Source organism: Misgurnus anguillicaudatus, chromosome 6, assembly GCF_027580225.2.
Source record: "Misgurnus anguillicaudatus chromosome 6, ASM2758022v2, whole genome shotgun sequence".
Taxonomy (NCBI): Eukaryota; Metazoa; Chordata; class Actinopteri; order Cypriniformes; family Cobitidae; genus Misgurnus; species Misgurnus anguillicaudatus.
The window spans coordinates 13,001,148-13,020,581 of NC_073342.2; the positions used below are offsets into that span (position 1 = coordinate 13,001,148).

The window sequence follows — 19,434 nt, forward strand, 5'->3', positions numbered from 1 at the left end:
GCAGGATTACATTTGTATTTTTTTAGGTTTAGTTATCAAAATGTTTTGTGTTATATTTTTGTGTGATGTTCTGTAGATCGTGGCTTTAAAATGTCATGAGAAATAATTTAACAAATGTTTATGTTGCCTTCTATTTTACCTTAAAAAATATATAAATGCATCGTCAGTTTTGTCTTCCTTTTATCACTTGAAAGACAGTTTTGGTCACTTTATCAGAAAGTTGTTTCTGTGTGCTGCTTGTGAAAGAAAGTAAAAGTTACCCATTTGTACCTAGTCTGCCCCCCTCCCAACACATGCACACACACATTGATGATTCGACTATCAGTCAACTATAGAAAGATTCGACAATTCTGATTTGAATATGTAAATCCTTAGTCGAAAACACCCCTAGTTGACTGATAATACTCTGGATGACGGGCTCTATTCGTGAATATCAGTCATGTGACCTTTTACTTTATTCCAGTTGTCTGCCGCCATCTTGAGTACCTACCGAGTACCAGTAGGCTACTGACAAGCACTGAAAAAATATCTTGGTTAGAGTGCCTACTCGATCCCTGATGCGTTCTTCCAGCCGCTGTCCGCTGCTACCGAACTATCACTATTTTTACAACACTAAGAAGGCTCGACACAACATGAAACTTTGCTCGAAGTATCACCTGGATCTCTACACATGAACGCGAGCATTGAGAACATCGTTTGTGTACACAGAGTTTACTAAAAAGAAAGGTTTTGAACAACTGACTTTGGCTGTTATGACGTCCACTTTGACAGACATAAAGAATCGATCTCCGAATGCGAATGAATGAATCTCATATGAGGCTCCTTTTCCAACTAGACGATCAATATTGTTTTTCACTTGCGATAAAACAACAAATTATCTATGCATTCATATGGAACTATGCTTTTGGAGCTAGCCATCTTTACTCTCCTCCCTCCTTACGTCAAATTCGGAAATTGACTGGCAAGATGGCGGCGAGCGGACGCCAAAACAACCAAAGTCAGTTGTTCAAAACCTTCTTTTTAGTAAACTCTGTGTACACAAACAATGTTCTCAATGCTTGAGTTCACATGTAGGGACACAGGTGATACTTCGAGCAAAGTATCATGTTGTGTTGAGCCTTCTTAGTGTTGTAAAAATAGTGATTTTGATGCTCACAACATATTGAAGGCATAGCTTAGTTCTTTTGCAACCACTTCAGGTACTCAAAATGGCGGAAGACAAGTGAGTGACGTCAGCTGATATTCATGAATAGATGGTTTTATTGGATGAACCGAAATGAACTTCCTGTCTGTATTTATTTATCGTCTGATCTCTGAAACAAATACGTTGTTGAAAATAAAATGTTTTGATTTGCTAAAGACAAAGGGAGACGACGAGCTTGGATAACAGCTGTGCGGGGAGGTTTGGCAGCTAGGCAAGAATTCAAGGACCTGTGGCTAATATTGTATACATTCATTTTACACAGTAACATTAGCTCAGTGTGATAGTTGCTGCATGTTGGATATAATACATGAACGAAGGTAATTTACCTGTTATTTATTTCCCCTGATATCAGAAATAAACTACTGTAAAATGATTGTTGTTATCGATTCTATTTGGAAGTCTACCGGAAGTTGCATTTGAAGAGTTTGGTTCCAAAACACGATAAACGCCATTTAAAAAAAAATGAGTTACTGCCAAAATCAGCATTATATCAGGTCAGTATTTAAATGTAAATTCTTAATTTTACGCAAAATACAATATCCGCCGTGTTATTCTGTCATCTTTCCTCCCTTTTTTCCCAAAATGCGACAAACGCCACTCCTCCTTTTCTACAGAACGCAATAAATCCGCTCCACAAATTACAGCGCACCATTCCACGCAATGTAAACAAACAATGGCGGCGAATTGGGTACACAGAATCCTAGTTTTCCTAATCTTGTACTTTGTGATCAACAAACAAACAAAAGCAAAATATTACTTTAATGGCAATGATAAACCTGTGGTGGTTTTCTGTGACTGGAAAGAAACCTAAGCCATCAACATCTAATAATTTACGTGAGAAGCACTCGGGAGACGGAAAATGCCGGTTGCTTTTTCCCCAGACAGCATCAAGCTCTCTTATGCTAACACATTGACCCCAGGGGATCTTATAAAAACTTTTATTTTACGCGAACCCAACAAAAATCGAGCAGGACCAAGCATTTTACAGCTGATCGCGGTCAAAAAAGTTCAGCGACGACATCTCAAGTATAACAGCAGCAATGACAATGTTCTTAATATGACAAAGTAAGTGTTTTGATTTATGCCATTAATGTTTCTTTTTTTAATCAGTGTATACCACTAGTCAACTAAATGAATATAACATGGCAAAGATAAATGCACATTTATATACTGATTGAATAGATTTATAGCAATTTGAAAAAAAAACTTGTGGAAAAAATAATACATTTTTATAATAAATCTTTGAAAATCAAATTATGGATTTAAATATTTTATGTTATTATAACCTAAAGATGCTATGTGAAAGTTTGTAAAAGAAAATAGTGGTTTTTATCTTGCCAATTTCTTGGTATAGAAAACACATTTTTACTGAAATTTGTCAAAATGGATTTATTGCGTTTTGGAACCAAACTCTTCATTTGGTACACAAAAGCAGTTTGTTTATGTTGTTGCTGCTGAAAGCATCTATACACAGTTGCATATACTGAAACAACCAAAAGTTGTGGTACAGTTAATGTCAGATTTAATTCAGTGGCGGAGCTAGACTTTTAAAACAGGGGTGGCAAGGTATTATTTTGGGGGGTCAATATACAAAGTGTTCAATTACACTAAAATAAATTATTTTCCACAAAATGTATACAGATTAAATTAAAGTTGTTTATTTTCCAAAATGTACACAATTATATATGAATTAAGTATACAGCAAAAATAGAACAACTGGGGTGGGATCTGTTTGGCCCTGATCTGCACCTGACTTTTGCTTCTTTAGAAAGAAGTTGGTAATATCGCTTTTTCTCTTCATTCTGCTGTCCCTATACAAAGGAAAACTTGGTTACACACCTCATGAAGAAACCAAAATCTGGAACAATTTGCTTGTAATTATTTACCATAAGTACACCGTTACTAATAATACAAATACTAAAGTAATACATTACGACAAACTCTAAGTATATTGAGGTCTAGCCTATTTAACAACACAAGGAAAATTGCTTAAAGACGTCTAGACATGTTATGTTTAGGGAGAAGGGAACAAGTTTTCGTAAACTTTAATGTAATGATTTAATAGCCTTCTGTCCCTCACATTAAGCTATGGAATAGCTTCAGATGACTTTGTGAAATTATAATCCAACCCTCTCAGACCCAGTCACCCAAACTGACGTGAAAAATGTGTGCGGCGCTGTTTACATCTCCACGGTGGTTTTATTAAGTTCAATATGCTGCATTACACGCTCCAATATGAATAAGGCTTCCTAATGTCTGTGATTGTTGCTGAACATTTGCTAAAGACATGTTTTTATTGTTTTAAGCATCTTCATGTAGGCGTGACAGTATTAGTCCGTTTCACAAGACTAGTAATGCTCATTGAAGTATTAATGCTAAGCACTACAGTGTCTCCTTACTTCCCGTTAAAACAGTACTTCGTTTAATTTAATACCAATAAAAGCCGTACATACCAGTAAAACGCTCTTCATCGATCCTGTGTGTGGTGTCGCGTTATGTTTTGGGCACGAAGGAGCCGCGTGTCAGCTTAACCAATAGGCTTGTTCGACTTCATGCGGTGCCGGATTACGTCAAAGTACCGCGAGAGCGAAATCATACGGAGGAGTTTGTTTTCAAATCGGAACTTTGACGTCATCCGGCTGTCGGTTCTTGCGGCGCTGCATGAAGTCGAACAAGCCTAAGCAGCAACAGTCTCGTCCGCTGGGAGATTTGAGAAATGTTCATAAAAATCAAACAGTGTAATGTTTTTAGCGGGGTGGCAACAGGGGTGGCAAGGACTTCGTCTGGGGTGGTTAGAGAGTAGATAGATTTAGAGAGTAGATAGGACTTTAATTTTGCATCACTCAAATAACTTCCTGTAGGTGTTGCAAACATGGCCGCCTACTGGCGCGACTTCCCCAAAGGGTCTTTGATGAGAATAAGAACATAATGACTTTCAGACTTTTGTTTTTGTGTGCAAAATGACTTAATGCTAAGGGTCTGCTGAGCCACAGGGCCAATTTGGACCCGTACGGAGAGTGTGCAATGTCAGCTGTCATCCGTTCTCGGTCTCTCTGCATCTCACCTCGTGTCAGGCCGATGTCGGGGGGCCGAAAATGATGTGTGCGAGGTAATGAAGTCTAACTGACGAGGTTGGATGATTGACAGTAGCGGTGGGCTGGGTAGAGTGTGTGTGCGTGTGTGTGGAGACGGGTGTCAATGTTGTCATCACTCACTTGGCCTCCAGAGCGAGAGCGATGATTCCGGCAGCCAGGGGAGCTGAGGCGGACGTGCCCGTGTGAGAGTCTGTGCACTTCTTCCTGAGGTCTGTTGTCACCTGCGCACACACAAACATACTGATGGTCAACCATCATCAGAAGGACACTGGTTGTGTCTATATATATCACACACATACATGCAGTCCATCAAATTGATGAGAATATCGGGGAAGTAAAACCTAATTCACATGTGATGAAATATGTGTGATAAACTGCAGACTGGCACCCCCACGCATGATAATTTGGGGTTTTAATCATGCCGTAGGAGACTGGAGTGATTGACAGCGGTCAGGATGAGACAAAGTCCTGCCTGAGGCAACAGGGCCATCACAGCACACACAGGAGAGCACCTGGCTGTCATACACTCATACACATTAACACTTTACTTCTACTTCTTTTTATTTCTCGCTGTCACCGCCGCTCTGATACAAACACGCACCCGCGTAAAGATCCCGCCCCACCCCTGCCGGCGAGAATGCGTCCGTTTTCAAATTGAATTTGTTATTGCCTTTGTCATGCTGAAGGAACGCTGAGGTCTCGGAAGAGTGAGGGGGGAGCAATCACAGTCAAACGCGCTGAGAAATACTTGACATCAAACAAACAAACACTCTGAAGCCATCCGAAGCGTCTCAGATGAGCTTCAATGAGCTGGCACAGGGATCAACCTGCCTGAAAAATCTGGAATCGCTTACGCAAACACGACCGCATGGCAGACTCAAACAGAATATGGATAACTACCTACAGCGCGCTTTCCTCACAGTTATCACTGAATATATAATGAAACTGCAAAAAGAAGCCCTGTATGGTTTCTTAGTATAGTATTCTTGTAGCTGCGTTAGCAGTGCAAATGGTTATGGGTTCGAACACACATACAGTACACACACGCATACTGAATAACACTCCCATCTTTGGCCCAATTGGCCGCCCTGATAGAACAGGCCGTGACGCCCATTTGAAATTCGGCTTGCAGGTAAAGTGAGGTCATATAAAGAGAGAGAGAAATCCTTGAAAACATGATCTAAAGAGTCTGCAATGCAGCATGTTTGGTATTCCGAAATCGCCGTCTCGGTGTCTTGCACCATCACTTGGTTTCCAAAGGAGCAAGGCACCGGATTCCTCTTTTGTTTTTTTATTTCCACCCCCAGAGAAAATGACCGGGATGGAAGCAGATGCGTGCGCCTCCGAGCATCATCTGCTATGGAGAAGTTTTCCAAAGTGATATTTTCTGTCTCATGACATTCACCGAGCTGTTTTTCACGAAACCCGCAGGAAATCACAGCGGCAGATGTAGAAATCATTTCATTGGCTGACACTTCATCTTCACAGATGAACGGGACGCCACGCCATCGCTCACTTTCCTTGTGCGATTGTGACATGGTCATTCACACTATGCGTCAAGTTTAATTTTTCTATAGAGATTTGATTATAACTGGAAATGGCTTCCTGGGTGTTTATTTGAGGGTGTACAGGGTGTCTTCACATTGCTAGCATGTGAAATAGCGAATTTCTATTCACTTTTTCTGTGTGTGTGTGTGTGTGTGTGTGTGTGTGTGTGTGTGTGTGAATCAGGTTTTGCAGACACTGTGAAGAATAAATGCTCCCTCAAGGACTGTAAAACTAAAAATATCCTACATTGATCACATTTTCTCTCATATAAAACAGAGGAATTAAGATACTAAATAATGTTTTCATGAAAAATATACAAACGCAAAAAGTGTGAGTGTTTCTTTGGGGTTAGAGTTAGGGGATGAAAAATATATAATTGGCAAGTCAATGCAAAGTCTACAACATTACAATCTTTGACATGATCTTAGTCAATATTAAAGATACCAAGGTTATATTTTCACATAATGATGGTTTTATGTTGAAAAATGACTTCGGCTGGGTTTTCACAGACTGGGCAACATATCAGTCCCTCCAGAAAAACGCGATTATGCGATCGTACGATTTAACGGATAATCAGCCAATGTCCGCATATTTATGTGGCGGTCGCATTTTTTTTTAAATACACCGCACTTTCGCCGCATAAATTGCAGATTTCCTTCCTAAAATGCATTAAAGTTTCATTTACAAAGACGTGAAACTCACCGAGTGGTCAGGGGTGTTCACTGATATGCTCACACAAAAATCGCTGCAAAAGACGCATATATATATATATAGTGTGTGTGCAACTATGACTATAAAAACCTATAGATGGTTATTTTAAGTGTGTGTTGATCAACATAATGAAAGTGTTAAATACTCACAATCTGTTTCTCGTTGAGGTTTCCGCTGCTGTAGGTTGTGGCGAGGGTGGAGGAACAGGCCTCGCTGTACCACGGTACGTTACCGTACTGTGTGGTGCTGCTAATGGAGAGGGTGTAGATGCTGTTGGTGTATCCGTCACAGTTGCAGCTGTCTCTCTCACGACCTCCGTTACCCGATGCCCACACGAAGATGGAGCCCAGGCCGCCTCGACCCTAAAACACACACAGCATGCACGTAGAGTCAATGCCAACATACTGCTTTCTTTTTCATAAGCAAGTGAATTCGAGTAGAACTGTGTATTCTTTATTAAGTTATTACTGTCAATCTTTAACTATTGGACAGACAGAACGTCTGCACAACTTTTCTGATTTTTTCAGTGTCTTCTGTACAGCCAGATCACTGCAGCACTGTTTATTTCAAAAACAAATCCAAAAACATTCAATCATGCCTACCAGATGGCCAGAATAGACTGCCAATAGTCTTAATGTTAATGCTCAAATGTCTAGCCATGGGAGACTAATATATTTATCAATTAAACATTTGTGTAGCGCCATCATGCTCCGTGCACACAGACCTCGTATAAAATACAATAACCCAGAAAAATCCAATTGAAGGAGCCAATTATGACTGTCATGATTAATTTAAAACCAATACGTGACCTCTGCACGCTGAAATCTGCTGTATTTTACGCTTTATTAAAAATGGTTGGACACCTGACAAAATGCCACTTTTCTTTTTCTCATAAATCAGTCTCCTCTTTCGCCGCAGTGGAGCAAGTCTGCAGAATTTGATTAAAGTTTTCCTTTCTATCTTCTGCCTTCCATATGGGCAATATTCACAGCTGAATGCCTTAAGATTATTGTGGCCATAAATGGTTTGTTTGTTTGCGTTGCCGCAATCTGGTTCGCAATTTTAGGAATGAATTTTAGGACTGACGAGCAAGAATGACTCTCCAAGTCACACTGCTGAGACAGATGTTTATAAGAAATGCAATTTGAGTAAATTACATCATCAGCGACGAATTCAACATGCCTTTAGTTAAATGCCATAGCTCATACAGAAAAAAAAAACAAAGGATTAATTATATCTAATCCACCTCTGACAAAAGCATGCAATGCGATCAGGGGCATGTTTACTGTACAATAGATGGCAGGTGCCATTCTAAAAAAGTAACCTCCTTTTGGCTTTCATACATGCATGGGTGCGATTTGTGTGTGTGGGGGGATTATCCCTCCCTCTGGTCTTTATATCCCTGCATCTTTTTATTGAAACATTGGCATATTGTTGAGAGTGATCCTAATCTCAAGAAATGTTTTGACACCTCTTTGTGTAGTGCATAAGAAAACCCCTAATTTCCGAAATATTTTGGTTAGAGCTGATTTGATACCTACTACTCATTTCTTGAACAAAATACCATATGGGAATTACAGACGTGGTAACGGTCAACAGTGCAATTTCACATATAAGAGGTCGACCTTCACACATACTCACACAGGGAACATTTTTAAGATTCGAGGCATGTACAGTTCAGGTTGCATAATTGTTTTATTAAAAGGGGGCACATTTCACAAGACTTTAAGATGTCAAATAAATCTTTGGTGTCCCTAGAGTACATATGTGAAGTACAAAATACCATCTAGATAATTTATTATAGCATGTGAGCAAAAATGTGCCGTTTTGGGTGTGTCCTTTAAAATGCAAATGAGTTGATGTCTGCACTAAATGGCAGTGGCGTGGCTGAATAGAGGGCATGCATTGACGTCACTTTTCCACGTGACCGGAACTCGTCCTGTTGAGTGGCAAATGTTAAACAAAATGGCTGGTTTTCATAGCGACTGCTGCGAAAATGCCAGTAAAACTGACAATTATCAGCTTAAATTGAATTTAGTTGGACTTGATAGCAGAGGTGGACAATACTTTGTTACATTTTCCAAGCATCTGTGCCTTATTAGGGTGTTTGTATTGGGAAAACATTACTTCACTACATTCTATAGCATAGAATCATACTGTGTATTCTTTAACCTGATAAGGAACACCGTGCCGTACACGGCACACCCCCTCCCTTGCACGTGAGGCTGCATAAACGTCATTGTAACTTTGAAGCATTAAATCTTCAAAGTATACTGTCATGCGGCACATCGTTTGAAAGCTTAGACTTTCGGGATTCCATTAAGCGCACACAGAAAGCATCATATGATTTATAGTAGTCATAAAACTGTAATCTAGTTGTTAGTTACCTAAATCGGGCGGCGCCGATTTAGGATATTTACTTACCTTCAAAATCTTCCCCAAAATCCCCTTCGGTGAAATTGTCCAAAACAAATTGTTCATAAATCCCCAAAAGTCCAAGGAAATGGAATATCCAAGCCTTTTAATCCAAAACGATTTGTTCATCTCACAATCTTGACGTTTCTGACCGAATTACGGTATAAATACTGTAAACAGTTAGTTCACTAACGGACATTCGTTAGAATTTCACTTTACATTCACGGTTTATAATGAATATATTCGGATGTCACGTTCATTGTGCAACGTCTGAGGAACAAATACGCCCCCTTGTGGAATTTCAGCCGTTCCATAAGAGGCTACTATTGCATATTAAAATTGATTTAATACCTAACTACATTAAAATTGTGTACTTTTACTTGAGTAAAATTACGTTCATGTACTTAAATATTAAATGTGAAACAAAAAGCAATTATTTATGAAATGTAATAGAGTAAAAATTATGATAATATGCTTTGGAATGTATGTTTTCCAAAGAAGAACATGGATAAAATACAAATACAAACCCTCTGCTTGATAGTGACCCTAGCAACTTGTCAACCCACCTGTGGTCTGTGGACGTTGGCATGAACGATCTATTTACTTCTCCCTTCGGTGTTTTTTGTCAGTCTGTAAAACGAAAGCTCCGAATTCTTGTTAATCTGTTAGTACAGTCTATCGAACAACAGCTTTTTCCCATTTAGACGCGTTTTCACTGATTTCACACTGTACACTCATTCTGCCGCTCTGTCTTCTGCCACTCAGTGGGCGTAACCGCAGTCACTTTCAAAAAGGTGATGTCACGTGCATACCCTCTATAGTGCAGATTAAGAGGCGGTATTATCCCCTTCTGACATCACAAGGGGAGCCAAATTTTAATGACCTATTTTTTCACATGCATGCAGAGAATGGTTTACCAGAAATAAGATTCTGGGTTTGTCCTAATTATAGCACTTAAACATGGAAAAAGTCAGATTTTCATGATATGTCCCCTTTAAGTTTTTGTAACAGAGGCCAGCTAGTCAATGAGAGATGTGCAGTAAAATTAAACCTCACTCCCCAACCTTAAATAGTGCCCTAGCGACGGATGTTAGAGAGCATCCGACTCTCATGCCAGACCAATGAGGTTAGAATCTCGCTTAGGGCACGTGTGAGTAGTACAATTCTATACATATTTTGTTTTAACAGTTACAGGAAATAGCTTAATACCCTGAAAAGTCAATATAAGCCTGTAGTTCATCATTTATTGTCATAATAACAATATTTGAAAAACATCCTCCCTATGATTTTTTCACAAATCGCACCCTGCAAACATGACACGCTCTTTTCTCGCCGTGTCCAAACGGATAATACTTTCTGAAGTGCGAGGTAAAAGCTGGTGATTAGGATGTAATTCCATTCAAGTTATTTCCCAAAATTACTCATCGAGGATAATCTAAGCTTTGCCAACCTCTGTTTCGAACGTCTGTCAGATCGTTTCATGTGTGACTGTGAGGGGAACTGTGAATTTTCTCTGCTTTGACGTTTTCCGTGAGGTCGTGGAGTCGGAAAAGGAAGGAGATTGCGAGCATATGGTTTGAAACACTTCATAGCACAAAAACACACGCGGGAGCTGATTAACATTTATAAAGGGAAGCTGAATAAATAGAAAATTGAAATTAGACATAGACCGAATTTGATTTCAGCCTTGCGTGCCCATGCAAAACTCACTGCAATGATGTCAAAAGTGTCAAAGGGGTTGTCAGGGTGATGATATGTGGTTGCTAAGGTGTCATGAATAAATGTAAGGATGCTGATATGTGGTTGCTAAGGTGTTCCCAAGTTTCTGTATATAAATGGCTTGAATCCCTGCTTCAGTATAAATCTTATTAAAACAGTGAGTCTGACTTCTTAGAAAAGTAATGGCACACCTCTCCTCAACAAGCCGTATAATTTAAGGCATCATTTATAACCGTGACCGCATTAAAAACTCTTGGTGTGTGACGGGTATTCAAATGCATAACCCTACAGTACATATCAAGAATGTTAATGGTGGCGCATGCCTTACAATACACCACAAAAAGAGAATCGAAAAGAAAATAAGAAAATGCAGGCAATGAGACAGACAAATGTTGAAATAACAGAATAAACAAACTCATTTTCGTATTCACATTGCATAGTCTGGATGCTGAAACTGTGAAACTTTTAATAGTTTTTGAACTTTGAAGTAGTTATAAACTGACAATAGATGGCCACGCAAGAAAAATTATCATATTAAAAAACGTAAATGGTAAACAAATCTTTATCTGCTGTCAAGATCTCTCTAAATATTTAAGCTTTGTTGCAAAACATAGTATGGGCAGCTGTCTGCTAAGGGAATCATTGAACTTCGCAAGCGACTGATTTAAAATTCTTTATATTGACTGCATAGATAGTCGCTTTACAAACAGCCGACAAAGTGCATGAGAAATCATTTTAAAGCGGAGTTCACGATTTCTGTAAAACGTTTTGGAAAAGGGAGTCAGGTCGGCTACCAAAACACACTTGTAGCCAATCAGCAGAAAGAGGCGTGTCTACTAACTGACATTCTTGCAGGTGTTGCGTATGTGTGGGGCGGGTTTATCAAAAAAAGGTCAAAAATCTATTGGGGTAGGCAGGGTTCCCAAACCTTAGTCAAATTCAAGGACCTTTCTAGGACTTTCCAGGTCCAATACCCAAAATTCAAGGACTAAATGTGGGGACACATTTTAAGTAAGCACAAGGTTACATTGTGTTACCTCTTAAGATACAGTGTTACACTTCCCTTACGATGGTGAGGCTTAACGACACAGACAGGGTAACGCGGGTGCCAGGGAGTATATCGCTATCTGAAATAATGCCAAAGACGGCGTTACAGGGATGCAGGAAGTATGGCAAGGGAGACGCAGCATCTCGTTCCCTTCTCAGGGAACAACAGTTACATACGTAACCTGAGACGTTTTCATGTGTCAAACACAACTATGCCAGATTCACAAACTTTCAAAGATTTTAAGGACCCGTGGGAACCTTGAATAAGGGGCGTGTCTACTAAACCAATGGTTTTCAAACTGGGGGTTGGGGCCCCCAGGGGGGCCGCGAGATGGTGCCGGGGGGCCCCAGTTTTATGACATTTTATGAAATACATTAATTTATCATGAATTCTGTGTAATTTAACCTAAAAAAATAAGGCTACTAACCCAAAGCACTACTTTTTTGTATAATTTAATGTTTTTTTTATTAAAATGTTGAGTTTTTTGTCACAAATTTTCTTTGGGGGGCAGGAAGGAATGCACTGTACACAAGGGGGGGCCGCACGCTGAAAAAGTTTGGGAACCACTGTACTAAACAACATTGTGCCTGGGTTGCATATGTGTAGGGCGGGTCTATCAAAAGAAGGTCCAGATTCTATTGGGGTAGGGGCGTGTTTGTTTACGTGATTTCAAACGTCAACACTGGCTTTCAGAGATCATGGACCCTGCCTTTAAATAAAGATTATGCAAGATAAACAATGCAATCTATTTTTTATCTGAAATAACAACCGCTCAAAACTAATAACACACTGGATGCTGCAAATAATTTTGACATATTTTGAGCAAATAAAATGTTTTAAATCAATATTTAATGTTCTCTACCTTACTTAAAGGGATAGTTCACCCAAAAATACTGTCATCATTTAGTCACTCTCATGTTGCTACAAACCTATATAAATTTTGTTGTTCTGATGAACACGAAGGAAGATATTTAGAGAAATGTTTGTAACCAAACCGTTTGTGGACGCCATGCACTTAAAAATAATACTATGGAAGTAAATGAGGTCCATGAACGGTTTGGTTACAGATATTAATACATTTACATGTTGATACAAATTATCTTCCTTTGTGTTTATCAGAACAACAAAATTTATACAGGTTTGTAACAACATATGAGTGAGAAAATGATGACAGAATTTTCATTTTTGGGTGAACTATTCTTTTAAGATGTAAATAGCTGTGTAATAAGCGGGAAAATTATGTTATCATGAAATAAGACCCTTCAGTGTGATACAAGACCTTCGGCTTCGCGTCTATACATTATATCTTACGTAACAAACCTGCACATGACATGATTCCAACAAGCCGTCTAATAAGCATAAATAAATATGCAGGTACACACCAGGTAGTCAGTTTATACACTCTTAAGAAGGTCGCACACAGGACTCGCAGCTCAGCGCCGTTCTTAAAAACTCGAACACATGGTTTTCTACGAGTATACGCACACTGGCGCCGACAGGTGCCGCCTGTCCAGGCCGCCCAACTACGACTCAGGAAGTTGCTCAAATCCCTGTCGCGCCACAGAGCGCCATTCACATAGTTTAACATTAAATAACGTCATATTTGTCACAAATCATTAAAAGATTAACATTGGCTGCTAACGTATATTTTGCATTTTGAAGTAGACGCTATCTGACGAAGCTCGCGCTATTTAATGTGCACTTCCGGTTTACGATACCTACGAGTTGTCCTAGACGCTGAGCTGCCCGGCCAGTGTGCGACCCCCTTTAGAAAGGATGTGTTAATAATCTTTTTGTGTTAAGGTTTTAACACATTATGTGCAATTTTGTGTTGATTTTAAGTTAAAATAAAACACAAGTTGTGTTAAAAGTAACACAACATGTGTTGTTTCAATAATAACACAGATATGGGTGCATTCTGGGACAACGCATTTAGTGTGTTGTCCCAAAATCAACACTAACTTGTTGTTTTAACACATCCGTTCTAAGAGTGTAATTGCTTCATACTGTTTTGTATCAGTACTTTAGTGTATTGAAAAATAACCAACTTTAAAATTAATGTTATAATTAATTTCATGATCTAATTTTCACAATGCATTCTGAGATTGCATTCTTGATGAAAATTACATGCAGTTGTGCCTAATGTGGCCAAAAGTCAACATGATTAAATGTGCCAATGATGCATTAAAAGACTGCTTACCCTCACAGCCCACTATAATAAACTAAAAAGTTTTCCTAATCCTTACTACTAGTAGTGCCCTTCCTTCTCAGTTCTCTCCATAGACACATTTCAATAGGCAATGACATCTACAGCCCTGTTCCTCTCACAGGTGCGTTGATTATATCAGACAGGATCTGTGACACATTTAGCTGATCTGAAACCTGCTCGGATGACCTGATGGAAGTGTTATACTCACTTCGGTGACCCCCTGCAGGAAAGCCTCTTTGGCCAGCTTGGCAGGGCCGTCCACCGTCTTCCCATCATCCTCTGGGCCCCAGCTGGCGCTGTAAATGTGGATATGCTGGGAGTTCATGCTCAGAGACTGAGCCTCCACAACATCTGTTACCTCTCCGTCCAACATCCGCACACCTGCATGGAGAATGAAGACAGATTGAGAAAACACGATAAGCACGATATCATTTCAGAGACGATGGGAAAAAGTGGGTGGTTTGGATATTTAAATAAGACTAAAACAAATAAGAATTGTAAAAACTATATGACTCATTGTAGGGGCATGTGTGAGTGATTCATGGTTCAAGAATAAAATGTTAATTGGACCAGATTTGATGTCGCTAAACATAAAGTTGGTATAATATGTCTGGTATAAAGTCAGTGTAAAATAAAGCAGGCCATGCAATTAGTAAGAATGATTCTGTGGCCGTTTTGGTTTACAGGTAATTAATAATTCTAGCGACTGGATTTACAGTCACATCGCCCACATAAACACACATACATACACAACCCAGCGGCCAATTTAATCAACATCTGGTGCCTTGTGTTTATTACAGACATATGGACACGCAAGGGCATCAAAACATCTTTTCATTACAAAAATACCCACACAAAAGCAAGAGAAATCACATGCAGACTTGCCCTCTGCCTAATCGCCATCATTTGTATATAAAATGTGAAATAGTTCTTTAAAATGAATGCATTACAATAAAAAATGGCCAATTTGTTTCTGGCTGCAGTAATGGCTGGCCAATGGTGAAATGTGATCTGAATACCAAAGATATTTTGGGAACCCACTGAGAAAGTGGAGCCCAATCAATGTGTTTTGTTATTGAAAGATGAAGTGTTTCAGAGTAGTATGGAGCTGCATGAAGACATCAGTCACGAGATGCATTTACATTTATGCATTTTATCCAAATTCACTTTTTTTATCAGTATGTGTGTTACCTGGGATCGAATCCATGACCTTTATGTTGCTAGTGCAATGCACACGTTCTAAGTGTTTAATGTCTGATCGCTAATGCTGCGTTTACACCAGCCGCGGTAGCTGAGGCGTGAAGCGTGAGTGATTTCAATGTTAAGTCAATGTGAAGACGCACTGACGCGCGTCTGGAGGTCTCGCGATGTGGATGAGGCGTTTGGCCTGCCACGGTAGACGCAATTCTGCCTCATTCGCACGTCTAGTTTGCGCGGATTGAGCGTCTGGCGCGGTACGCATGAATGGTGCTTTTTGCTTTTGATGTGAATTTGCGGCTGACGCCCGAGTTGAAAAATGTTAACTTTTGGTGGCGGCAGCCTCGCTCGGAGTCACTCATTCAACATGAAGGAACGCTTGATATTGTCCGTGAGCAGTCACCTGGAGCTATACGACACAAGTTCTTATTTCTATAGAGACAGAAATAAAAAGGACCTCGCTTGGAAGAGTGTCAGTGAGGACATTGGGCAACCTGGTAAGTTGTAAATACACATTTCACTTTTGAGTCACGTGACGTTTATAGACCCGCGCTGTTTATTTTCCCCCTATAGTAAGGTGACCAAATACAAACCGGTAACTCTCAATAAATGCACGATCAACATCAGCCATCTTGCAAATAGACAACCACACTTGGCCCTCCCACAAGAAGCAGATTTTCCCTCTGACGCGCATCAAATGCTTGCTTTTCCGCGCGTCTTCTTCGCTCTAGACGCGTGAATGTATTCAAACTGTTCAAGCGGCAAACTATGCGCGGTAGATGCGATTTTGACGCCTCAAACGCAGTTTGTGTAAACGCAGCATAAGCCTGACCGTAGTTTACTTTATATGTGCACATTCAACCTGAATCCATCCTACTCTTCGCTTACCTCCGATTTTGGCATTGTAGGCCACACCCACTCCACAAACGCCATTGTTTGCTGCTGCCGCGACCTCTCCGGCGCAACGAGTCCCGTGCCTGGAGAGACAAAGAGATACAGATGTTGGCATGGCAGCATGACGACTTGCTTTGCCTTTGTAACAGCTTTGATGCACCAAGGAATGGGCCTCTGCCCATTTCACATCCAGTTCAGCTTAATTCAAATTCAGCCCACGTTCGGACAGATAAAGTCTCATGACGCTGTGCTGTTGCCACAATTGAGGGGCAGCCCTCGCAGATTATCTTTACCCTACAATTAAAAACTCATTAGGGTCTCACAGGCAAAGGCAATAAATAAATAAACACCTAAATGATAGGTTTCAGCCGGGGTTGACTTGCTGCTCGTGTGTCTGAGCGTTCTAGTATTGGAGGGAGACCTCAAATGCACTGTGGTGGGTATACAGTCCACCATTTACTCGAAAGAAATCACAGCTTTTGTATATGCACCGCAGGAGTACTTCTCTCCATTCAGATGAGTCCTGATGGAGTTCATTGTTTCCTTTAGATAAAGTAGAGAAGGGAGAGACAGGGACCCGAAAAGAGGACCCATGAAAGCAATGGTATGCACTCTTTTCACCAGAGCAGTCTTACGTTCGCTTTTAAATGCACACAAACATGCACAAAAGGTTATTAAAGTGAAGTACACAATAATACGACTCCCAACCATTTCCCCGAATTGACAAAATCTTGTTTTCTCAGTCCATTCTTAGCTGTCATTCTCAGGAAACACAAAAACAGATGTACCAAGACCTACACAATGGGAAATGACAATGGCTATTCCACAATTCTGTTATCATGACAGCACTGAAAATATTTTAGTTGTGACTTGGCCATAGTGCTTGTAAGCCAAGCACAAATAATAAATGCCTACAATGCATCATCCGCCACGAAGCAATTTGAATTTCTTTTTCTGCTACCTATTATATAGACAAAAGTATTGGGACCCCCTATGTGGAGATTACGTGTTCTCCCAGTGTCAGTATGGGTTTAATTGTTCAAGCAAAGACAACGCTAAAGAGATTTTAATACGCTACTCATACGCTGTTTGAAAAGTTTCAGGTGTGCCCATGTTCAAAGTGTGCACTTGAACGGACATGTTTACACAAAATTATCTCAAAATGACGTCATTAAACTGTAATTAAACTCAGATTTTAGCTCCAACCCTGATAAAACCTTGCCTGCACCTTGGGTGTGCATTATTTTCTTATAATTCAATGGCCCGTTGTCAATTATTCCTTACTTATTCTTCACTCTTTATAGACCCCTATGTATTACATTGTATGCAAAGAGAGAGTTATTGTTATTATAAGGGTTTGTTCAGTTCAGTAGTGTTATAGTAATTGTGTCAAAACCAGTAGTATAACAGTAAATAAAATTTGGTTCAGCATATTGGTTATCAGCACACAAGCATCCAAATATTTGGTATCGTTTTTTTTTTTATCAGTATTGGTCAATCTCTAGTTTGTATGTTAACAAATTTATAGAAGAACATTTTCTGGAAGGCATTAACTTTTGTGAAAATCATAAAAAAGGCTGGCGGGGAAAGAGTTAACCAGTTCTATTAAATATAGCCAGAGATGCGGAAATGGTGTTAAGAATAAATCAAAATGTTTATCTATTCCAGTTATTCCAATCAAAACAAATATTAATGCTATTTAATACAATACTATTTTAAAGAATTTGTTTTCCATCTTTGTTGTTTGTTGTTATTTGGAAAGGACTTTTTCTGTGCTGAAATGACCCCTGTGTGCACCTGTGTACAAATCGATGGGTTTGGATGATATATGTTTGGCTCAGAGCCTGCAAGTCATAGCAAAGGTGTTCAGCTGGGTTCAGGTCTGGGCTTTATGCAAATCAAGCTCTTCCACACCAGACTGAATCAGTCATTTCTTTTTGAACCTTGCTTGTATACAGGGGCATTATTATGACTCATGTTGGAATAAAAAGGTGCTCTGCCCAAACTGCTGCTATAAAATTACAAGTACACAATAAAGTAAAAAGTAGTCAAAGCTGTTCATTAGAAGAGGGTGTCCCTACATTTACATTCAGGCATTTAACAGACGCTTGTATCCAAAAAGAGTTACAAAGAGTTGGATATAATAAAGCAATTTGTCATAAGGAGGTAATAATACAAGGGGCCCTATCTTGCATCCAGCGCAATTGACTTTGTCAGTGACGCATGTATCATTCGTATTTTGCACCGGCGCACACCAGATTTTTTCCTCCACAGATGCACGTCGGCAAACTAGGCGATGAACTTGCGCTCCCTGGGCGGTTCAGCGCAAAAAGGGAGGTGTGTTCCTGCGCAAACCATCCCTGATGCTATTTTGCAGTTTCAAAAAACATTTGCGCCACTGACAAAAAAAACCTAGTCTAAAGTCAGTGGCGCGTTGCGCGTGGTTCATTATGCTATTTTAAGGGTGCATGCTTGACCATAATGTATAGCGTGCACAACGCGCGCACACTTGCTTATCTAATCTACACAGATGCAACAGTTATTTTTGCAAATCATAAATTGTTACAATAAAAAATATTAACACATGAGATAAGGGAAATCATTGTGGTAAGCATTGTGGTGATAGTTTTTATTTATTGTGTGGCTGCGTTAAAAAATTCTCATGCAAATAACGATTTAAATATTTTCATAAGTTTGTTGTGTGGCTGTATTACGTTTATTTTATGTAAATAATAATTAAAATGTTTTCATAAGAAACCTTGTGTATGTGAACTTGATTTGTAAGTGTACTTTGGGGTTGGACTGCTTGCGTTTCTTTTGGGTCCGATTTCAAAGCCCCCAAACCCTTTCAGCGGTGAGGGTGGACGCAGCGATGTCCTCTGCTGGCGTCAGGTCACGTGTAGAGGCAGATCCACCTCCCGTTACACGGCCTGCCCGATTTATGCTGGCAAGCTTGGGATTCCATCGTCTCCTGACATCATTGTAGCGCTTGGCGCGACGATGGGGATGCCAGCTGATGAGACATTTGTGGCTATTTCCTCACACGCCTGTTTAACCGACGCTGATTTGGGCGGGTTTCTCCAATCCCCATACAAAATAACTTCTCTGTCTTTGACTGCTCTTACAAGAACCTCGGCTGTGAACCGCTCCTGGCGTGCGTCTGGTAAATCCGTCATAATAATAGCAACCCGCCATGGAACTTGCGCCCTTGCGTTTAAAGGGAATGTTGGATAGCGTTCTGATTGGTTTATTTGACGTTACGCCCAAACCACACCTATGAATAATGAACCTACTTCAGACCAACCCCTTATTGATTTGCGCCTGGCGGGAAAATGCCCAAGATCCGCCCACAAAGTCACTTCCGCTTTGCGCTTCGAACTTGCTTTTCAGATCG

General features: G+C 40.0%; 1 protein-coding gene across 3 annotated transcripts in view; it reads right to left on the bottom strand.

Annotated features, from left to right (window-relative positions):
- Window positions 1-19,434, bottom strand: part of furinb (furin (paired basic amino acid cleaving enzyme) b) — a 208,944-nt gene that overhangs the window by 56,000 nt on the left and 133,510 nt on the right. For all 3 annotated transcript variants that reach the window (XR_012370017.1, XM_073868537.1, XM_073868536.1), the window contains exons 7-10: window positions 16,035-16,123; window positions 14,158-14,330; window positions 6,708-6,920; window positions 4,420-4,520 (exon numbers count right to left, since the gene is read on the bottom strand). Coding sequence is in view for 2 of the 3 variants with exons in the window: in XM_073868537.1 (XP_073724638.1) it covers window positions 4,420-4,520; window positions 6,708-6,920; window positions 14,158-14,330; window positions 16,035-16,123 (576 nt within the window). In the remaining variant the exon portion in view is untranslated. The remainder of the gene's footprint in view (window positions 1-4,419; window positions 4,521-6,707; window positions 6,921-14,157; window positions 14,331-16,034; window positions 16,124-19,434) is intronic.